Source organism: Podarcis cretensis (assembly GCF_951804945.1).
Source record: "Podarcis cretensis genome assembly, chromosome: 9".
Classification (NCBI taxonomy): Eukaryota; Metazoa; Chordata; class Lepidosauria; order Squamata; family Lacertidae; genus Podarcis; species Podarcis cretensis.
In genome coordinates, this window is record NC_137178.1 from 58,912,030 (window position 1) to 58,930,573 (window position 18,544).

General features: G+C 45.2%; 1 protein-coding gene and 1 long non-coding RNA gene across 5 annotated transcripts in view; both read right to left on the minus strand.

The window, feature by feature from the left end:
* Positions 1-428: 428 nt before the first annotated feature.
* The window catches only part of LOC307223693, an 82,209-nt gene continuing 64,093 nt past the window's right edge, over positions 429-18,544 (minus strand). The window contains exon 2 of the long non-coding RNA XR_013842203.1: positions 429-1,799. This is a non-coding gene — a long non-coding RNA (uncharacterized lncRNA). The remainder of the gene's footprint in view (positions 1,800-18,544) is intronic.
* Positions 4,388-18,544, minus strand: part of FGL1 (fibrinogen like 1) — a 30,967-nt gene continuing 16,810 nt past the window's right edge. For 3 of the 4 annotated variants that reach the window (XM_079989834.1, XM_079989832.1, XM_079989831.1), the window contains 5 exons: positions 18,024-18,183; positions 15,991-16,088; positions 15,118-15,206; positions 14,612-14,799; positions 4,388-5,732 (listed from right to left, as the gene is read on the minus strand). In XM_079989834.1, the coding sequence (XP_079845960.1) occupies positions 5,573-5,732; positions 14,612-14,799; positions 15,118-15,206; positions 15,991-16,088; positions 18,024-18,183 (695 nt within the window). In that variant the 3' untranslated portion in view covers positions 4,388-5,572. Of the gene's footprint in view, positions 5,733-11,533; positions 11,998-14,611; positions 14,800-15,117; positions 15,207-15,990; positions 16,089-18,023; positions 18,184-18,544 lie in introns of those variants that run through there. The other variant, XM_079989833.1, reaches the window with a different exon arrangement.

Sequence of the window (18,544 nt, forward strand, 5' to 3'; positions counted from 1 at the left end):
GTGGGTGAAAGGATGAGGTCGTGTCACCCCACAGGTAAAGTCCAGTGGGGCTGTTCTGGGCTGGTGAGAGTGAGACTTCTGCCCCATTTGACCCCCCACCTCTGACATCACAACAGTTTGGGGTTTGGATTATACCCTAAATGTGAAAGTGGCTGGCTGACAAGCCTCTGAATCGAATCTCAGTACAAGGCCTTAGGCAAGTGACTATTCTCGGTGGCGTTATTTCATCGGCAGTAGGAAGAAAACTTACCTACTTTAGGCAGATATTTTAAGAATTGCCAAGGCAAAGCACTTGGAAGACTGCAAAAGTGCTATATGAACGCGACCATGTGGTTGTACTTCAGATACTTGATTTTTTTTTAAGACAAATGCCCATAAAGTGCAGTATCTCATGTAGTAAAATGGTATAAAGCAATGGACACTTCAAATCAAATCAAAACAAGCTTTATTATACTAGCCAAAGGCCATGATACAGCCATACGAACACCGTCAGAAGAAGAAACATCCATCTAACTATATAACTGCATATAAAAAGCAGAGCCACTGCCCAGGCCATCAATATCATGTGCAGGTTGGGGACTCTACACAGCGCACAATATTTTCCTTTTCAGACCTCGGAATCTCCTTTACAGTTTACTGCCATTTTTGTCCAGGTTCTTCTTCCTGATCTTTCTTGCTGCCAGCTCAAAGAGGGCCACACTGGAGCATTAGCATCACTGAGCAGCCATAGAACCCTCTCCACCAGGGAAAGAAAGCGCAATGGACACTTGGGAGACAAATTTCTAGCTCTCAGGAGGTAGCACACGCTCAGATTCAGACTCTCTGACATTTGTTGAAGCATTCCTGCCTGAAATCCTGGAGCGCTTAGGCGAGGATCTGCCTCAATATCAAGCAATCTCCCCTGTTCTTGCTGTGATCTGGTTCATTGCCTGGGGTGCTCCTAGAGACAAATTTTACCACTTAAGTGACCTTGGCTGCAAGTGCGTGTGTTTCACTAGCTAAAGCAGCTTTACGCAAGCTGTGAACTCTCCTGGTCACAGTTATCCATGCTCTGTTAAGCTCCAAGTTAGACGGAAAAGTGTTTGGAAACATCAGCTATTGCAAAACACACTGGGATCAGGTGAAGGGAGCACATCTCACTGATTCTTGAAGAGCAGCACTGGCTGCCTGCCCAATTCAAAGTGCTGGTGCTCAGCTTTAAACCTCAATATGGCTTGGGTCTTTCTTAATATCAACCAGCTGGTGTATTACATGGGTCTTCAGGTGCAGCACCAGCTCAGGTGAAGCAGGTGATGACTCGTGAGAGGACCTTTGGGTGACCAAACTCCACCTATGGAATTCTCCCCCATGAGGGAGGCTTACCTGGCACTTGTGATACTATCTTTTCAGCGACAGGCAGAGACCTTTTTCCTTTACCCATGCCTTTAAACATCTACCCGGATTTCAGTATTTTTTTATTGCTGCTTTTATTTCACTATATTGATTGTTATAGTCTTATTACACTTTTATGTGTGTTTTATTGTTGGTCGTGAACCAAAATACCTATTGAAGGGTGCTATATAATCACAACAACGTTGTTTTCCTTCCATTCTTCCTACTGCACTCTTCTGTGGTACGTTGTAAGGAACTTATATTCAAAGAAGCCACAAATTCCTTTGCTGTGGAGTTTGTATCATTGGGGAAAGAACTCATGAACAGAAGAATTTTCAGATGAATCTTGAACGTTCATTATTTATAGGTTCAATGTTTTTTTCTCTCCAGGGGGTACTCAAAAATACGCAGTACCAGTACAGTGATACCTTGGGTTAAGAACTTAATTCGTTCTCGAGGTCCGTTCTTAACTTGAAACTGTTATTAACCTGAGGTACCACTTTAGCTAATGGGGCCTCCCGCTGCCACCACGCCGCCACACAATTTCTGTTCTCATCCTGAAGCAAAGTTCTTAACCCAAGGTACTATTTCTGGGTTAGCAGAGTCTATAACCTGAAGCGTCTGTAACCCGAAGCGTCTGTAACCCGAGGTACCACTGTACCTCTTTTCTTGTTGTTAAAAAGTGCGACACTTACTGTAACAACTTCATGTGAGAACTGGCACCTATTTTTCTAGGGGGGGGGGAAGCACTGTATATGTTAATATGCATACCATAAGTTAACATCTGAAACAGCTTCCTGCAACCATTCCCAAACCAAATTTTAATCAATTCCATGTAAAAGAAGTATTGTGTCCCATTTTATTCATACTGAAGTAAAGATACAAAGCCTTGAACGGCAAATCTATATTGGAGATTCCGGAATCCAGATTTCCTGCGCCAGCTCTTTAATCACAAAACCACTCGCCTTTATTTTCTAAAACACAATGGCGTGCTGTATAAATAGCACCTTACCCTGCAGAAGGAATGTGAAAGAAACCAGGAAGCAACACCAAAACATTATCTTCCCGCACTCATGTACAAAGAGTCGTATATACTTGAGCTTGGTCGGTATAACACATTCAGATCTGAATTAGACCGATCTGAATTTGGTCTGATTGTGAAGCTGCTGCACAACCCCCCCCCCCCCAAAAAAAGAGGACTACAACCACTAAATGTGGAGAAGTTATCATTTAATATGTTTCAGCTACTCTCATATTCTCAGGAGTGTCAAAGGGTAGGCTTCCATCCTTTATAAGCATGCTTGCTTGTAAAGTGGGGATTCGAGTGCATCAATACATTGCATCTGTAGCTTCCACCCTCGTTCCAGAAGTTTGGAGCAGCTTTGTCACTTGGGGAAGCGAGGGGCCAGGCCAAAATTTGATGCCCCTACCTGCTGCCCTCAGGCTGCCTTCCCAAAGTTGGCTAAGCGAGGTGCCGGGTTTTTGGAAGGAGAAGCAAGGCTCTGGAAGGGTCCCAGAGCTTTCCCATCTCCTTCCAAAAGCTGGGGAAATGCTAACTAGATTTTGGAAAGGAGGAGGGAGGACTCGAGGACCCTGCCAGAGCCCTCATGCTGCTGTCCCAACATCCAGAGCATCCTTACCCAGCTTTGGGAAGGCAGTGTAAGAGTTGCAGGTGTGTGTGTGTGTGTGTGTGTGTGTGTGTGTAATGTTGCTGAGGGCCTTCAAAAAAGGCTTAAAGGCCTGCATGCATCCCTCAGGCCATGTGTTGGACCGCCCTAAACTAGAGGAAAACTATGCAGAGCAGCAAATGCAAATTTTACTTTTTTCTATACTCCTCTCAATCTTCCATCTGGGCAAGCAAGTCATTATTGGGGTCCAGAGAAAGTGGCTCAGAGGGGCACCTTTTGACCCAGGTCTTGAAGTTCTCCATCCCTGGCTAAAGCTCCACAGGAACCAGATTGCTTTTCAATATCACAGTGTAAACAAAGTATAGGAAGTGTTGAGAGGTGATACCATTTAAACCAAACAGTGAGCCGTGCAGCAAAAAATGATAAGAAGCACATGACATTATATTCAAAGTTGGGGGGGGGGGTTGGCTCACATTTACACCCTCTCTACGTTTCCCATTTCATTTATAATGTGGCACTATAAAAGACCCAGTGTTTCCTGTAGTGCTTTTACTGCACTAAAAACAAAGAGATAAATGAATGAAATCTATCTTCGGCTGTGTGCAGAGTAAATCTGACAGCAATTAACAGTGAGCGTGTTAATAGGATAAACCAGGGCTGGCCCAATACATTCTGCTGCCTGAGGCCATGAACAAGACAGTGCCTCTCCTCCTTCCAACTCAGCTGGCAGCTGAATCTGACTTCCGCACTTATGACATGAGAGCATTATCCGCTGCATGTGAAGCACCCGGCTAGTTCAGGGGTGAGGAGTGCAGGCTGTGGAAGAGATACAGCTCTGTCCTCAATAGACTGGAATTGCTAGGGGCTTAGAAGGAACAGCCAGGAGGTGGCTGCTGCCGCCACCACCTCTCAGCAACCCCTCAGTCACCTTACTTTGCCGAATGCTAGGGCCTTATGCCTAGCATTCTGGACAACACATTTACTGCAGTAGGAGGGCAGCCATTTCCCACAAACCACGTCCACCAGCTCCACACCTGACGTCGTATGTTACACCAGGTGTTAGACAGGGAAGGTCATGCCTACAAAGGCACGATTAGGCGTTTAAGGTAAGGTCCCAGGTGTTCCTTTGCAAATGGGGCTCACTGACAGCGCCAGTCAGCTGACTAAAAAAAATCACCATTGGGAAATCCCGGTATTAGAACCATACAAACAAACCTATTCTAAGCGGCCTGCACTTTCTAAAGTTTGCCATCAATATCTTTGCAGCAGTTTGGTTTCTCAGAAATGGAGCAGCTATAATGGTTGAAGGGAGCAAATAATTCTGTTCTGTACTGGCACACATCCCATACATTTAAAGCACCCTTCAAATAAATGTTGGAAATGTAGTGGGAAATTATAACTCTGGGGTATAAACTACATTTCCCAGAATTCTTTATTTATATATACTTTTCAGGTTTATACATTTCACTGATTTTACAATCATTTTGACATTTCAAAACTTGACTTACTTCCTCCTCTTTCTGCAGTTCCTTAAATTTATTTTTAATATCTTCTGCATATCCAAATTAACTTAATTTGCTTATCTATTCATCTTCTTTAAATATATACTCTTATGAAGCTGCAGGTTATTACAATAATCCTGCCAATGTTTTTATCTGTTTACAATTTATCTGTAAATATTCAATAAATCATTTCCATTCTTTTATAAAAAGTTTGTTATCTTGGTTTCTTATTCTTCCAGTAAGTTTTACCATTTCTGCGTATTCCGTAAGTTTTTGTATCCATTCTTCTTTTGCTGGGACTTATTCATTCCATTTTTGGGAAAGTAACATTCTTGCCACTGTAGTCGCATACATGAATAAGTTTCTATACAGTTTAGGTAGCTCTGTCCCTATAATTCCCAATTCCCCCCCCCACCAGATTCTTTTTGTGCGTTGGGGGTAGGTAATGTGCTTTAAATGTATGCTATCTATGCAGCCTGTGTCCCTTATGAAATTCACCTCCCCCAGTCTTAAACCATACATAAATGTAACATGACAAGCTGAATATAGGGTTACAGAAACTGCAGACACTGTGCGATGAAGCTGCAATATATAGGTCACTAGTTTAAAGCATCTGAAAGATGTAGTTTTTGAATAGGTATATCCAGACTGTAAGACACTATATATATATATATATATATATGTATGTGTATATGAAGAATTAAGGTAACATTGTCACTTGGGATAGTATGTTAGCCTGTTGAACAAAATCAACAGAGAGTTATATGATACCATAAAGACAAAAAGCAAAACAGACAATGAAGTTACCATGTAAACTGCCCAGTGGTATTTAAATAGTTCATATAGCCACACTGTAAATTCTGGGCAGGGTTATGATTTGCCTTGTGTGAAACCTCTTTGCCTTGACAAAGGGCTAGGTACAGCTAAGCCCAGAAACACTTTGCCCTAGACTGGAAATTCAGCTCCTGTCCATGGTAGAATCTTCCACGATTTGCACAGAGATGGATGCCAAAGTCCCCATACGATCCAGACCGGCTTGCACCAAAAATATGAGTGCCGACATCATTAAACTTAAACCTCATTAGGGCTAAAGTCTGACGGCCGGACTTTCATGACAACCGATTTCAAAGAATACCACCAACCGTGCCACGTGTACCACACAATTCCATTGTCTGTCACTGCTGAGTAGGGTCCATTGTAGTACAGGCCGTTCAGGTTGGCAGAGTGACATCTGGCAGAAAAAGAGAGAAATAAAGTATATCCTTTAGATTCACACAGAACCATCTATGCCCTGCGGTGCTTTCACATGCCAAATGCACGCACAACAACTATCTCAAATGTACACGCAAGACGCAAATCGAATGTGGCTTATGTTTTCAAATCGGATAGAAGCTGGTTTGAGGGGAAATGCATCAAGGCGCAGTATTTCTTTGGATTGCAGCTAACATCTTGCGTACATGGCTTTGGTCAGCAGGGGTGGGAGCACCCTGGAGCCAGAATAAATGGTAATGTATACCCAGCCTATGTGTACGTGTAATACTGTGCTTAACACATTGCTTACCATAAGGGCAGAGGTCACAGATTACCACTTCTCACTGTTACAGCCACTGTATGGAATGTTTTGAAGGTGCAACTGTTCATTACCGTACTTTGCGTGCACCGTGATTTAACCTGGCAATATTATTGTGACCCTAAGCCATGACTTAATGCTCTGTTAGTTCCTTCAGTCCCCCTCTCCAATGTCATCCTAAATATCCTGCAGTAGCCAGGTCCAGATTAACCACCATGGTAAAATACTATAATTATATATACAGTAGTATCCCAATGTCTCCATCAGCCAGCAATTCAGTATGGGGTGTGGGTGTGCATTATTAAAAAAAGAATCAGGAGGAGACCTCAAAGGTGCCATGAAAATGATTTATTAGCCAAATAAATTGTAGGCTTTGTGGCTCTTCAAGGGCAACTGGTTTTTAATTCATCTGAAGGATAACTGTCACTCTGAGATAGTGTCCAACACTCTTTAATTATCCTTTGAAAGGATTAAATCAGTTGCCCTTGAAGAGGAGTTGCAAGACTTGAAATGCACTGAACCAACAAATTATTTTCAGTGTGCTACTGAAATCTCTTCTATCTGTGCTTATTGCACTGGTGCCTTTCCTTCCTTCCTGCTTGTATGCGGCTGTAGTCCTTCTACCTGGCTGCATTAAAATTCCCACAGCTCCAATCTGGGTGTTGTTGCCTTGTCACATGACGTGGGATCAGTTACTAGGTGTGTGTATCTTACAAAAATGTAGCAATTGTCCATCATGAAGGATATATGATCTCTATCACCCACTCTTGTTTGCTACTCTAAAGTTTTCTGAGATAGGGTTTGAGAACAGCAGCCTTAAACAAAAGTCTTTTTTGTTCCTTGTTCCTGCCACTTTGCCTGCTAATCGCCACCATCTGAGAATGCTTCCGAACCTGTGATGATTGCACATGGGAACAACCACATGAAAGGACTGTAGTTATGTGCCTTCCCTTCATTAGTGGCTTTGGAGTAACTTTGTGAATGCATTTCCTGCCAGCACTTGGGGTTTACATGATAGAACAAAAGTAATTACCCACAGCCTGGCTATTAGGCAACTGATGTCTATTTGCTAGGAAATCTCAGTGCAAGTTAAATATAGGCAGACTGGCCATCGGCCAACAGCTTAGGTTCTCCAAGCTACCTTTTAATTGGCTATGAAGAAATCCTCCCTCTCCAGCCCTAACCCTCGGAAGCCCTCTCTGCAAACTGTCTTCAAAACTCTCCATGATGCTACAGGGCTTTATTTGTCTTCGTAAGAAATAAAACAGCTCTGATCCATCTCCCCACCCCCAAACATCCAGCAGGAGGTCGGAACAGGGCCTTCTGCAGCACATTGCTGTGAGTCAGCCAGTCTACAGCTTCCGAATGTGAACGTAACAATAGTAAATGCTTTGTCAGTAGTATTCAGCCGCTCAGAGGCTGGGAGAGGGAAAAGAATATCTCATCAGACAGCCTGCTCCAGAGCAGGACAGGATTTCTTATTTTGAGCAGCACGACCCTGCCACAAGCAAAATGCCTCTCATTAGATGGGTGGGGTTTTGCACGGAGAAAGAGCTTGCTTCTTGCAAGGAGCTGTAAGAGGGGTGCAATGAACATTTGCCCCGCTCCACTACCCCCTTGCGGGATCCTTCTCTATTGTGGGCCAGGTCAGGCCACCCATTTGGACAGTAAGTTTTGTCCTTAGTTCAAGGTGTCAGTGTGCTGTGCTGTTTAACACAGGAGTAAATTACCAGACTTGGGACCTGGGTGGCACTGTGGGTTAAACCACAGAGCCTAGGGCTTGCTGATCAGAAGGTTGGCGGTTAGAATCCCTGTGATGGAGTGAGCTCCCGTTGCTCGGTCCCTGCTCCTGCCAACCTACCAGTTCGAAAGCACGTTAAAGTGCAAGTAGATAAATAGGTACCACTCTGGCGGGAAGGTAAACGGCGTTTCTGTGCCCTGCTCTGGTTTGCCAGAAGTGGCTTCGTCATGCTAGCCACATGACCCGCAAGCTGTATGCCGGCTTCCTCGGCCAGTAAAGCGAGATGAGCGCCGCAACCCCAGAGTCGGTCATGACTGGACCTAATGGTCAGGGGTCCCTTTACCTTTAAATTACCAGACAATAATGGCCTGCCCTTTGAGACTCTATTGGAACAGGTGCTAAGCCTACTTTTCAGAATGTGATGGAATGGTGGGCCAGTTTCATGAAATGCTGAGGATATGGCCTTTAGCCTTGAGTATCTGTTGAGGCAAGAAGCTTCCAAATTCATCAAGAAATAAAACAACAAGCCCAGGCACTTTTGCCACAGCTTGGAGGTAGAACCCCTGCTTTGCATGCAGAAGGTCTCAGGTTCAATCCCTAGCATCTCCAAACAAGGCTGGGAATGTCTCCTACCTGAAAACGCAGAGAGCAGTGGCGTGTAGTCAGTGGACTAGAGGGACTGGGCCCCTAAATGTTCCTGCTAAATTGGAGAATTAAAGTATTAAAGTCTGATGCCTGCTTCCCAAAGCCCGGGAAAACTCTGCCCAACTTAGAGAGGGAGGTACGATGCTCATGCCTGCAGCACCAGCACCCAATTGCCCTTGCAAGTTGGCGCCTCTGGCCCTAAACGTTCCCCTACAAACAAAATTACTGCACCCCACTGCCAGAGAGTCCCTAACAGTCCGTACACTTAGACAAATACTGTGCCCCCTTCTTAAAAGGACCTCCCTTGACTTGGAAGTGTTGAACAATTATCACCAAGTGGAAAATTTCCCTTTGGGGTCAACATTCTCAGGAGGTGGGAGAGGGGGGTCCAGCTTCAGGCATGCTTGGAGAAGACTAAATATCAGGCTACATGTCTCTATGGCTTCAGGCACAATCATGACAGCCCTGCAGGGCCCAGGAGAGGAAAGTGCAGGAAGTGCTGTATTTTTCACTCCATAAGACACACCTGACCATAAGTCGCACCTAGTTTTTAGAGGAGGGATGCAAGGAAAAAAATATTCTTTAAAGGGAGCACTGAGCAGAGCCTGTATGCATCCCAGGCTTGGCTCAGCGCTCCCTTTCACGAGCCGTGTGGAGCATGTGTGTGGTGCCTGCAGGCTTTTCCCCGAGGAGGCTCTTTAAAAGGAGTATGGCTCTTGGGGGCTTTTCTGGAAGGTGGGAAAAGGGAATGAGCCGTACGCTCTGTCCCTTCCACACCTCCCACAAAAGCCAGCAAGAGCCGCTAAGCCAGAAGCCAGGACAGCAAGCGGGATTGCTGTGCAGCTTATGGGATAGCCGCGCACACCTCTCCCGGGCAGTGGGATGAAGGCTCCCCCAAGAGCCGCGTTCCCTTTATAGAGCACGTGAAGCATTTGTGAAGCTCTTGGGGGATTTTCCCCGAGGAGCAAGAAGGGCAGCCCTTTAAAAGGAGCACTGAGCAGAGCCTCCCACCTGCATTCTCTCCATAAGACGCACACACATTTCCCCTTACTTTTTAGGAGGGGAAAAGCGTGTCTTGTAGAGCAAAAAATATGGTACATTGTATCCCTGCTCAATGTTGCAAAGGGGGCCCGGGAGCCAAAGGAGAGGATCCAGAAATTTCCTGGGACCTCAGCAAACGTTTGCACCTATTGGGTAAAGAACGAGCATTTGCATTTTGTGTAAGCCTACATAAAAACGCAGGGCGCTTCTTCCGCTGCCCGCTTCCTGTTCTGCCAATGTGCCCCCGCCTACTTCTCCCGGGCAATCCAGAGAGGTGGTGCTGAAGTCCCGGCAAAAGAGCGTGAGCGGGTGAGGCCTGTAGGTGACACACTCCGCCTGCTGACGGGACTGCCATCTGCCAATGAAGGGCGCTGGAGGTCGCCCACCTTCAAACAGAGGAGGGCGAAGCTGCTTGTTGCCACTATGAACAGGTGAAGAACTGGCTACATCTGGTGAATTTTCCAAACAACTCTCCTAAGAATCAGGAGATGGTTAATATTTGCACTGACTCAAATTACACAGTGGTACCTCGGGTTACATATGCTTCAGGTTACATACGCTTCAGGTTACAGACTCCGCTAACCCAGAAATAGTGCTTCAGGTTAAAAACTTTGCTTCAGGATGAGAACAGAAATCGGGCTCCGGCGGCGCGGCAGCATCAGAAGGCCCCATTAGCTAAAGTGGTGCTTCAGGTTAAGAACAGTTTCAGAATGGGAACAGACTTCTGGAACGATTTAAGTACTTAACCCAAGGTACCACTGTATTGCTAAAGGTACAAAAAGAAAAAAACCTCCACTCAACCCTCCACCTCCAACTTAAGATATTTCTGTTCTCCAAACCACCAGTAAATACTCAAGTAAATGAGTATTTTCCCCGCCCAGGTGGGCCACCTTCTGCAAACCAGCCCAGAGAGCTGCGTCACCTTTTGTTGTTCGTACGTGACCAGGGTGTCCTGTCAGTGCTATTATGTCAGTGCTGTCCTCTCCCTGCTGGTTGCCACTTCTGTTCTTGCAGGCATCCTGCTCTGTTGAATGCTCCATTGTTCAGCACAAAAGAACACGGCTTTAAAAAACAGCGGGCGGGCGGCGTTGGAATGGAGATGGGCACTGTCCTTTTCGGAGTGCATCAGCACTGCACAACAAAGTCACCACCGCACACCAATACCATCAGTTCTTAAAGAGGCACCAACTCCCTTCAGCTGCAGTAGAAAATCTCTTGGATTTACAGGCCACCAAGTAACAGCATACATTAGGCTCAGTCGCTGACAAATCGAACACTGCAGAAATTTTTACTGGGTGCCTGTCGTGCTCAAGCAGGACAGCTATTTCCCCTCTCCCCTATGTGCTCACCGTTATTCTTCTGCCCCAGCAGTTGACACCATCACATTGACTCTGAATCGGACTGATTCCTTAGAGCGTTTTGCAGATGAACCTGATCCTATGAGCCTCTCTGCTGAGATGGAGTGACAAGGCTGCAAAGCTTCTCCTTGCCTTTGAGATGGGCAGAGCAGGTGCCCTTGCTGTAGCCGTGCCAGTGCTTTGCCAAGAGATGAGCAGGCGCTCTTTATATTTTATCCTGTGTGTTGTTTAAATGTTTGTTGTTGTTGTTTAGTCATTTAGTGGTGTCCGACTCTTCGTGACCCCATGGACCAGAGCACGCCAGGCACTTCTGTCTTCCACTGCCTCCCGCAGTTTAGTCAAACTCATGCTGGTAGCTTCGACAACACTGTCCAACCATCTCGTCCTCTGTCGTCCCCTTCTCCTTGTGCCCTCAATCTTTCCCAACAACAACAACATCACAAGGAATGTTGGAAACTGGAGCAGAATTTGCCGCAATTTACATGTTTGTCAGAGGTCAGGAACAGAAATCACCCAAGCAAATATGAATAGAAAAGATGTGACTCAGTTGGGTATATTCAGCAGTGATTCACCAGAAACAAACGTGACTCTCCAAAGAGCTCAGTAAAATGCAGACAAATTTCCTTCTGAAGTCAGTGGAAGATTTGAGTTCGCTGCAAACAGGATTTACACACAGGTTCATTTCCTCCCTTTTATTATTTTAGCATTGATGAGAGTAAAAAGATTTAGATTTGGATCAGCCCCACTTAGGACTGCTTGGATGACACTTGCAGTCACTGGTGACATGGCCTGTGAGTTATTAGGTAAGGGACAGGTCTGGGCAATTTCCCCACAAAAACGCAGAGCAAATAAAGGGTGACATAGACAAACATTGTAGCTGATTTTGATGGACAACCCTTGCCAAGCGAATTTAGATTGCTCTAAAATGGTAAAAGGCAACTCATTTCCAAAAGAACAAGCACGTTTATCCTGTAGTTGTTGCATAACTATATTGGCTTACAATTTTTAAATCTAATGACTTTTCTTTCAGCAGCTGCCATTAAAGTTTTCTTATGTATGCCACTGCTAATCCAGGAGTCTTCCTCGCCTGACTGATTTTGTGCAGGTCTCTGTGATGTTGCTAAAAACGTGCGGAGTCTCCCTGGACAAAGGGATTAAAAAATAACCCCGTTAACATTTATTAACTCATTCCCAGTGCTAACCTGCCCTACATTTCCAAACAAATGCCACATCTGATCTGGCAAGGGGCCAGATGAGACGTGACAGTGGCAGACCTGTCTGTGTGTGTCAGAATCGGATTGTGGCACATTTAATATGAAATCGGGCATTGGGCAACTTAAAGGGCCGCAAGGGAATGCGGGAAAGGAGGGCTGAGTCCCCCCATTTGTTTTGCACCCTCAACGACTTTTTCATAGCAGCTTTTCCCCCAAAAAGCAATGGGCCAGATTTAACGGAGTTGTTGCACAAGCAGAAATCAGCTTGAGCCCTACTAATGAAACAGGACTTTCCCCCTTCTCCTCCTCCTGTACTAACCCTGCGCCCTCCCCAAATCCACTTGGGAGGGTTGGGAGAACCCCAAAAACAGGGCACTAGGGCAGTAGAGGGGTGATCGTTCCATCTAGCAAACAGAAATGATTGCACTGATGGAACAATTAATTGTCTTAGTGCAACACTGAATTTCCCCCATAGTGTATTTTTTTTTTTAAGGGTGCAGGTGGCGGCAGTGGATACAAGCAGGGGAAGCTTTTGTCTATTAATTATTATTTTTCCTTATAGCTGCACCCAGCTTTCCATAAAAATGGACAAGATTGCTAATATCACACACACACACATACACACACACAGACACACAGCTTCATCATCAGGACCGCTAAACGATTTATGTAAAATATACATTGCGTTACTGATAAAATCAAGTGTTGAAACAAGTTAACGTAAAGCAATATTGCAGTAAGCAATATTGCAATATGTTTCACAATAACGCCTTCTAAAAACTGGGTAAGTGCACATTATTCATTTTTTTATGGCAACCAGCAAGGGTGCCAACTTGAATAAAATATTGGGGGGGGGGCACAGGTAAGCCCCGCCCCACATAATTGATCACATGTTGTGGTGCACACACACACCATTTGAATGGCAATGCCCATCCTGTGGGGGGGGGAGCTGGCCATTTTGAGCTTGGGACCAGGACTCAGAATTGTGTCCAGACTCAAACCAGAGCCAGCATAGCTGGTGTAACGTAAATCACGTGCTTCCTATAATTGGCCTCAGTCAACAGCCTCACTTGAAATCACCCCTTCTTGCTTTATAGCAGGTATGTATACTTGAAGTGGGGACGCGGGTGGCACTGTGGGTTAAACCACTGAGCCTAGGGCTTGCCGATCAGAAGGTTGGCGGTTCGAATCCCCGCAACAGGGTGAGCTCCCATTGTTCGGTCCCTGCTCCTGCCAACCTAGCAGTTCGAAAGCACATCAAAGTGCAAGTAAATAAATAGGTACCGCCCCGGCAGGAAGGTAAACGGCGTTTCCATGCGCTGCTCTGGATCGCCAGAAGCAGCTTAGTGCTGGCCACATGACCCGGAAGCTGTATACCAGCTCCCTCAGCCAATAAAGCGAGATGAGCGCTGCAACCCCAGAGTCGTCCGCGACTGGACCTAATGGTCAGGGATCCCTTTACCTTTACCTTTATACTTGAAGTAGGCTGTGATCTATGATCCAGTATAAAAACTGGCAGTGATCTACCACCCAGGGATGGGTGCAGGGTGAGCGGGCGCTGGCTGGTTTTCCCGAGGGGGCAGGAATGGGTGCAGGGTGGGCAGCAGGGATGGGTGGGCAGGCGCTGGCTGCTGCTCCCGACACCAGCTACTTCCCCCCGCCGTGGCAGGGGTGGGTGCAAGAAGGCACAGATGCGTCAAAACAGCCTCTCCTCTGAGAGGAGTTCAGGACGAGGTTGTGGCTGCTCAGGCACATCTCCATCAGAGGGGGCATGGCAATCGACCAGAATTCATCCCAGGATTGACTGGTCGATCGCGGTCAACACCTCGGACATGTCTGCTTTCTAGCATCACCTGCATTCTGACACATGGCCTTTCCCCGGAATTAGGAGAAGGCAGGTTGGGGAAATACGAAGCAGTGATATAGATTCTTTGTTATGCAGCCTGAGTAGCAAAGGGTATACAGTGGTACCTCGGGTTAAGTACTTAATTCGTTCTGGAGGTCCGTTCTTAACCTGAAATTGTTCTTAACCTGAAGCACCACTTTAGCTAATGGGGCCTCCTGCTGCTGCTGCGCTACCGCTGCACGATTTCTGTTTTCATCCTGAAGCAAAGTTCTTAACCTGAGGTACTATTTCTGGGTTAGCGGAGTCTATAATCTAAAGCGTATGTAACCGAGGTACCACTGTATTTCATGCAAGGTAGCACAGAACGGTCATGGTATTTCCCCCTAATATAACACTTATTTGTGTTACATGCATTTTAACACACTCCCCCCCGCCAAATAAATACATTACAATTTTGGAGACATTGTTTGGTTAGGAAGCCACATAGTAAAACTTGGAGAAGTATGGATTGTGAAGAGTAGCTGCTTTTTTGGCTTGCACATTGTTTGGGCAGTGCAAATCAGGCAGGTTGACATTGTGTGCGAAGTGAACCAAATTTATTCCCCATCCCTAGAATAAATGCATGTAGAATAGAAATGATAATAAAATACTTCCAAGTGCAAGCAAAGTGAGGGGCGGAGAGGGAGTTACCTAACCTGTTAAACCACCAGCCAGCTTTATCTTCTTCAGCGCAGTTCTCTTCGTAGTTGTCATTATCTCTGTCTTTTGTACTGAATTTCATTCCTTGGTGGTTTGCCCACCATTTAACTTCAGGGTGAAACCCTCCAGTGAGGGAATCTCCTGCTGTTCCGGAGTATTGCCCACAGTTCATCTTGTAAGAGCTCTGGTTGATAGAGGGAAGAAAAAATAATCTGAAGCAGTAAAGTCCAACCTTGGCATCCAAAGAACTTCATCAGAAAAACACACACGTAACCCAATCAGAATTATTACAAGCAGAAATGTCTCATACAATTTCACTTAACATGCAGTGGGGGTAATATAAAAGGCAAGCAGGTGTTTAAGGTGAAGGAGAAAAAGTTAAGATAGATTAGAAAGTGTTTCATATTTCTTAGATGCAACATTTGCCTCCCCAATAGGTATTTATAATCCTAATTTCTATTAGAAGTGCCAAGGTGTCAGTTAACAAAGTTCATTTTATTACCTGTTCGTCTCCAACTCTGAAATTTTCATACTGTGCAAAACGCTGTTCATCCATAAAATCAGACAGATCAATTTTCAAGGTATAATTCCCTGAAAAACAACAACAATAGTGTTGAGGATAAATTATCCATTGGAGCCGAGAGAGCTTCCATTCAATTCACTTGGAGCCTTATAAAGTGTCAGATTCAAGAAGTGTTGAATTCGACCAGCAGCTGAGAAGGAACTATCAGGAGCACACACAAAAATCTGTTTCTGATTCTTCCTGCTTAATTTTAACCCTAATTATAACCTAGGTTTACTTGTCCCTAGGGATGGAAGGATCCGTCAGTTTTGGTTCTCTCAGTTTCTCATCTCTCCAATCTTAAAATCAGTTGTCCACATTTGTGCAGCAATTTGCAAATTATTTATTTAAATCCTCCAGAAAATTCACCAGCATTTTAGTGCAAATTTCTCTTAACAAACACCATTTTGTTTCATTGGAGAACTGCATCTCAAGATTTGGATAACTGCAAATTTTGAAAGATGCTTTTGTTTTTGTTCCCCCACCCCCACCCCCACCCCACCCCGGAAAGTGTGAATTTGATAATTTGTCCATAAATGCAAGTGGAATCAAATTCTTCCCCATCCCTCCCTGCCCCACACGATGGGTGTGGTTTAGGCCAAACCATACTGGGATTCAAGTGGGGAGGCCTGGCAGGCCTAATTAAGCCCACGGGGGGGGGGGGGAGAGAGGAAGCAAATCAAGCTATAACCACGTTGGGGAAATTAAATGGTTGATTCCAGCCTTTGTTTCTAGCGTTACACAATCAGCAATGTTCCTGTCATCATTGGTTTTCTTTACCTTAATGAACATTTACTAAGCAGGCCTTCTTACCCTGAGAGGTCAGATAGTGGAGATTTTTATTTCCAAGCCAGTATTCACCATTTGGTGAAGCAAAATCGCCAAAACCTTGTTCATACTCAGCCCAGTCTCTGAAAACAAAATGTAAACTTCTGATTTGGGTCACTCAAAAAGGATTACCAACTGGTTCTTATAAAAAATATATATATTTATTTTTTATAACCAATAGGATTTTCAGATGCTCTTTAATGAAACACCACTTTGAGTTGCACAGTCTCCTAATGAAAGCAAATCCCCAGTATTATATCAGTATATTTAAGGGACATGCTTTTGGATATATTTCACAGCAACCTCTGCTGTTTCCAATAGCTTCACTCCCTCACAAATAGGAATATTAGTTTCTATTTGATTGGGTGAAAAAATTGCTGCTACTGTTTTGTGAAGATGCCATGCATGGAGATTTGCCTGCTAGGAATGCCTCCTGCCAGTTCCCAACACATATAGAAAATTAAACATTAAAAAAACTTCTCTATACAGAATTGACTTCAGATGGCTCGGGGGTCGAATAACTCCATACCCTCCATACCCTCCAACATTTCTCCAATCAAATAGGGACATCCTAAGGAAAAGTGGGACATTCTGGGATCAAATCAGAAACCAGGACAGCTTCTCTAAATCAGGGACGTCCCTGAAAAATAGGGATACTTAGAGAGTCTGAGTGAGGTCGTACTTACTCTGCGCTGGGTATCAGGAGTCTCCTACCATTCAGTGTCTGAAAGAAAGTCCTGCACAGGCTTTCACTAACCTTGTCACAGTCCCCAGGGAACTAAAGCAGTCTTAACTCCACACACAGAACTCTTGGAGGTGCATGAGAAGAATTAGAAAAAAGGACCCTGTCTCAGCTGTTAAATAAATACAATTTTCGGTGGTGGTGGTGGTAAACTGAATGCTTATCTTAGCCAACTTCTCATGGGACTAGTTGGACACAGAGGAATGGTGTTTGGAACTAGCTGGGAAACCACAAAGGGAAGAAGGCTCAGAGCCTGGGGAGTGGTGGTGGGACAACGATGGATGCTCATAGGGAGAAGAGGAGGTGCTGGAAGCTGAAGCGGTAGCAGGGCTTAGTGAGCTGGGAGAGCCTGTGGCAGAGAGAAGTCCAGAATCAGAGGCAGAAGCTGAAGTAAGAGAGTGAAAGCAGGGAGGGCAAGAGGCAGAGATGAGTCAGGCTGGTGAAGAGTCAAGGGTGTCTCCCCTTCCTGCTGCGACAAGGTCCCCTACCCCCTTGTCTTCCAGAACCAGAAGAGGCATGAAAAGGGCAGAGAAGAGGTTGGCTGCACACTGGTAAAGTCTCCCTGGAGAGGAGGCAACTTAAATGACTGTGGGGAGGCGTGAACTTTTAGTCTCTGCAACTGACACAAGGGGCCAGATCTACTGGGAATGCGCTGCTGTGCTCATTGGGCCTGACACTCCACCAAGTCTGTGGATATTGTGTTTTTGCTAATAAAGTGTTAACTCCAACTTTGAACTGTCAGATACTGACTGGAAAGCTCCTGTGACACCAGCCCAGTTTTTATATATGGATTAGGAAAGGTTTAGATAGAAGAAAGCGAACTGAAGTCAGACATGAAAATGAAGAAGAAGAGGAGTTTGGATTTGATATCCCGCTTTATCACTACCCAAAGGAGTCTCAAAGCGGCTAACATTTTCCTTTCCCTTCTTCCCCCACAACAAGCACTCTGTGAGGTGAGTGGGGCTGAGAGACTTCAGAGAAGTGTGACAGCCCAAGGTCACCCAGCAGCTGCATGTGGAGGAGCGGGGAAGCGAACCCGGTTCACCAGATTAGGAGTCCACCGCTCCTAACCACTACACCACACTGGCTCTCTCACAAGAGTCATGAGTGTGTATGTGGAGCAGATGGACATAGGTTCTCCAGGATCATCAACGATAAGCACTGAATATTACATTGCATCTTTCACTTTCAGGAGTTAGTACAGGGATAGAAGGTTTAGCATTAACCTCCTCCCATGTGCCTATGACTTAGTTCTGATTTTAAGCCCACCACTTACCTATCAAAATTTTGACTCCCGTCTGACCGTCTCTGAAAGACCGTCCATCCTCCTCCTTCTGACATGTCACAGTAGGCCGAGAATCCACTGGGGCTCTCAAGAGGTTTCATCTTGTAATATCCACTCTGTTTGTGTCCAGCGTTATAGATCTCCGCACAATCTGCATTGCCCCAAAACAACAGTCATTCCAAATAATGAAATTTGGTCTTGTTCTCATTACCGCTATAATAGATGCAGAGAGACACTTGGAAGGGGGTCTGTATTGGATTCTGACATTTTATACATCTACTCAAATGTTAGTCCCATTGAGTTCAACAGGGCTTTCTCCCAAGTAAGTAGGTGCAGGATTGCGTCACTCAGAGATACATGATATGCCTAGAAAGCTAAGCTAACATTTGCTGTTTCAAATGGTCTTGTTCCATGATCTCGGTTGAACTGTTTCAGGCTAAACCCCCGGAAGATTTCAAGTCATTTGTTGGTTAAATAAATACAAGGGAAACAGTTGGAAATTGAAGTTAACA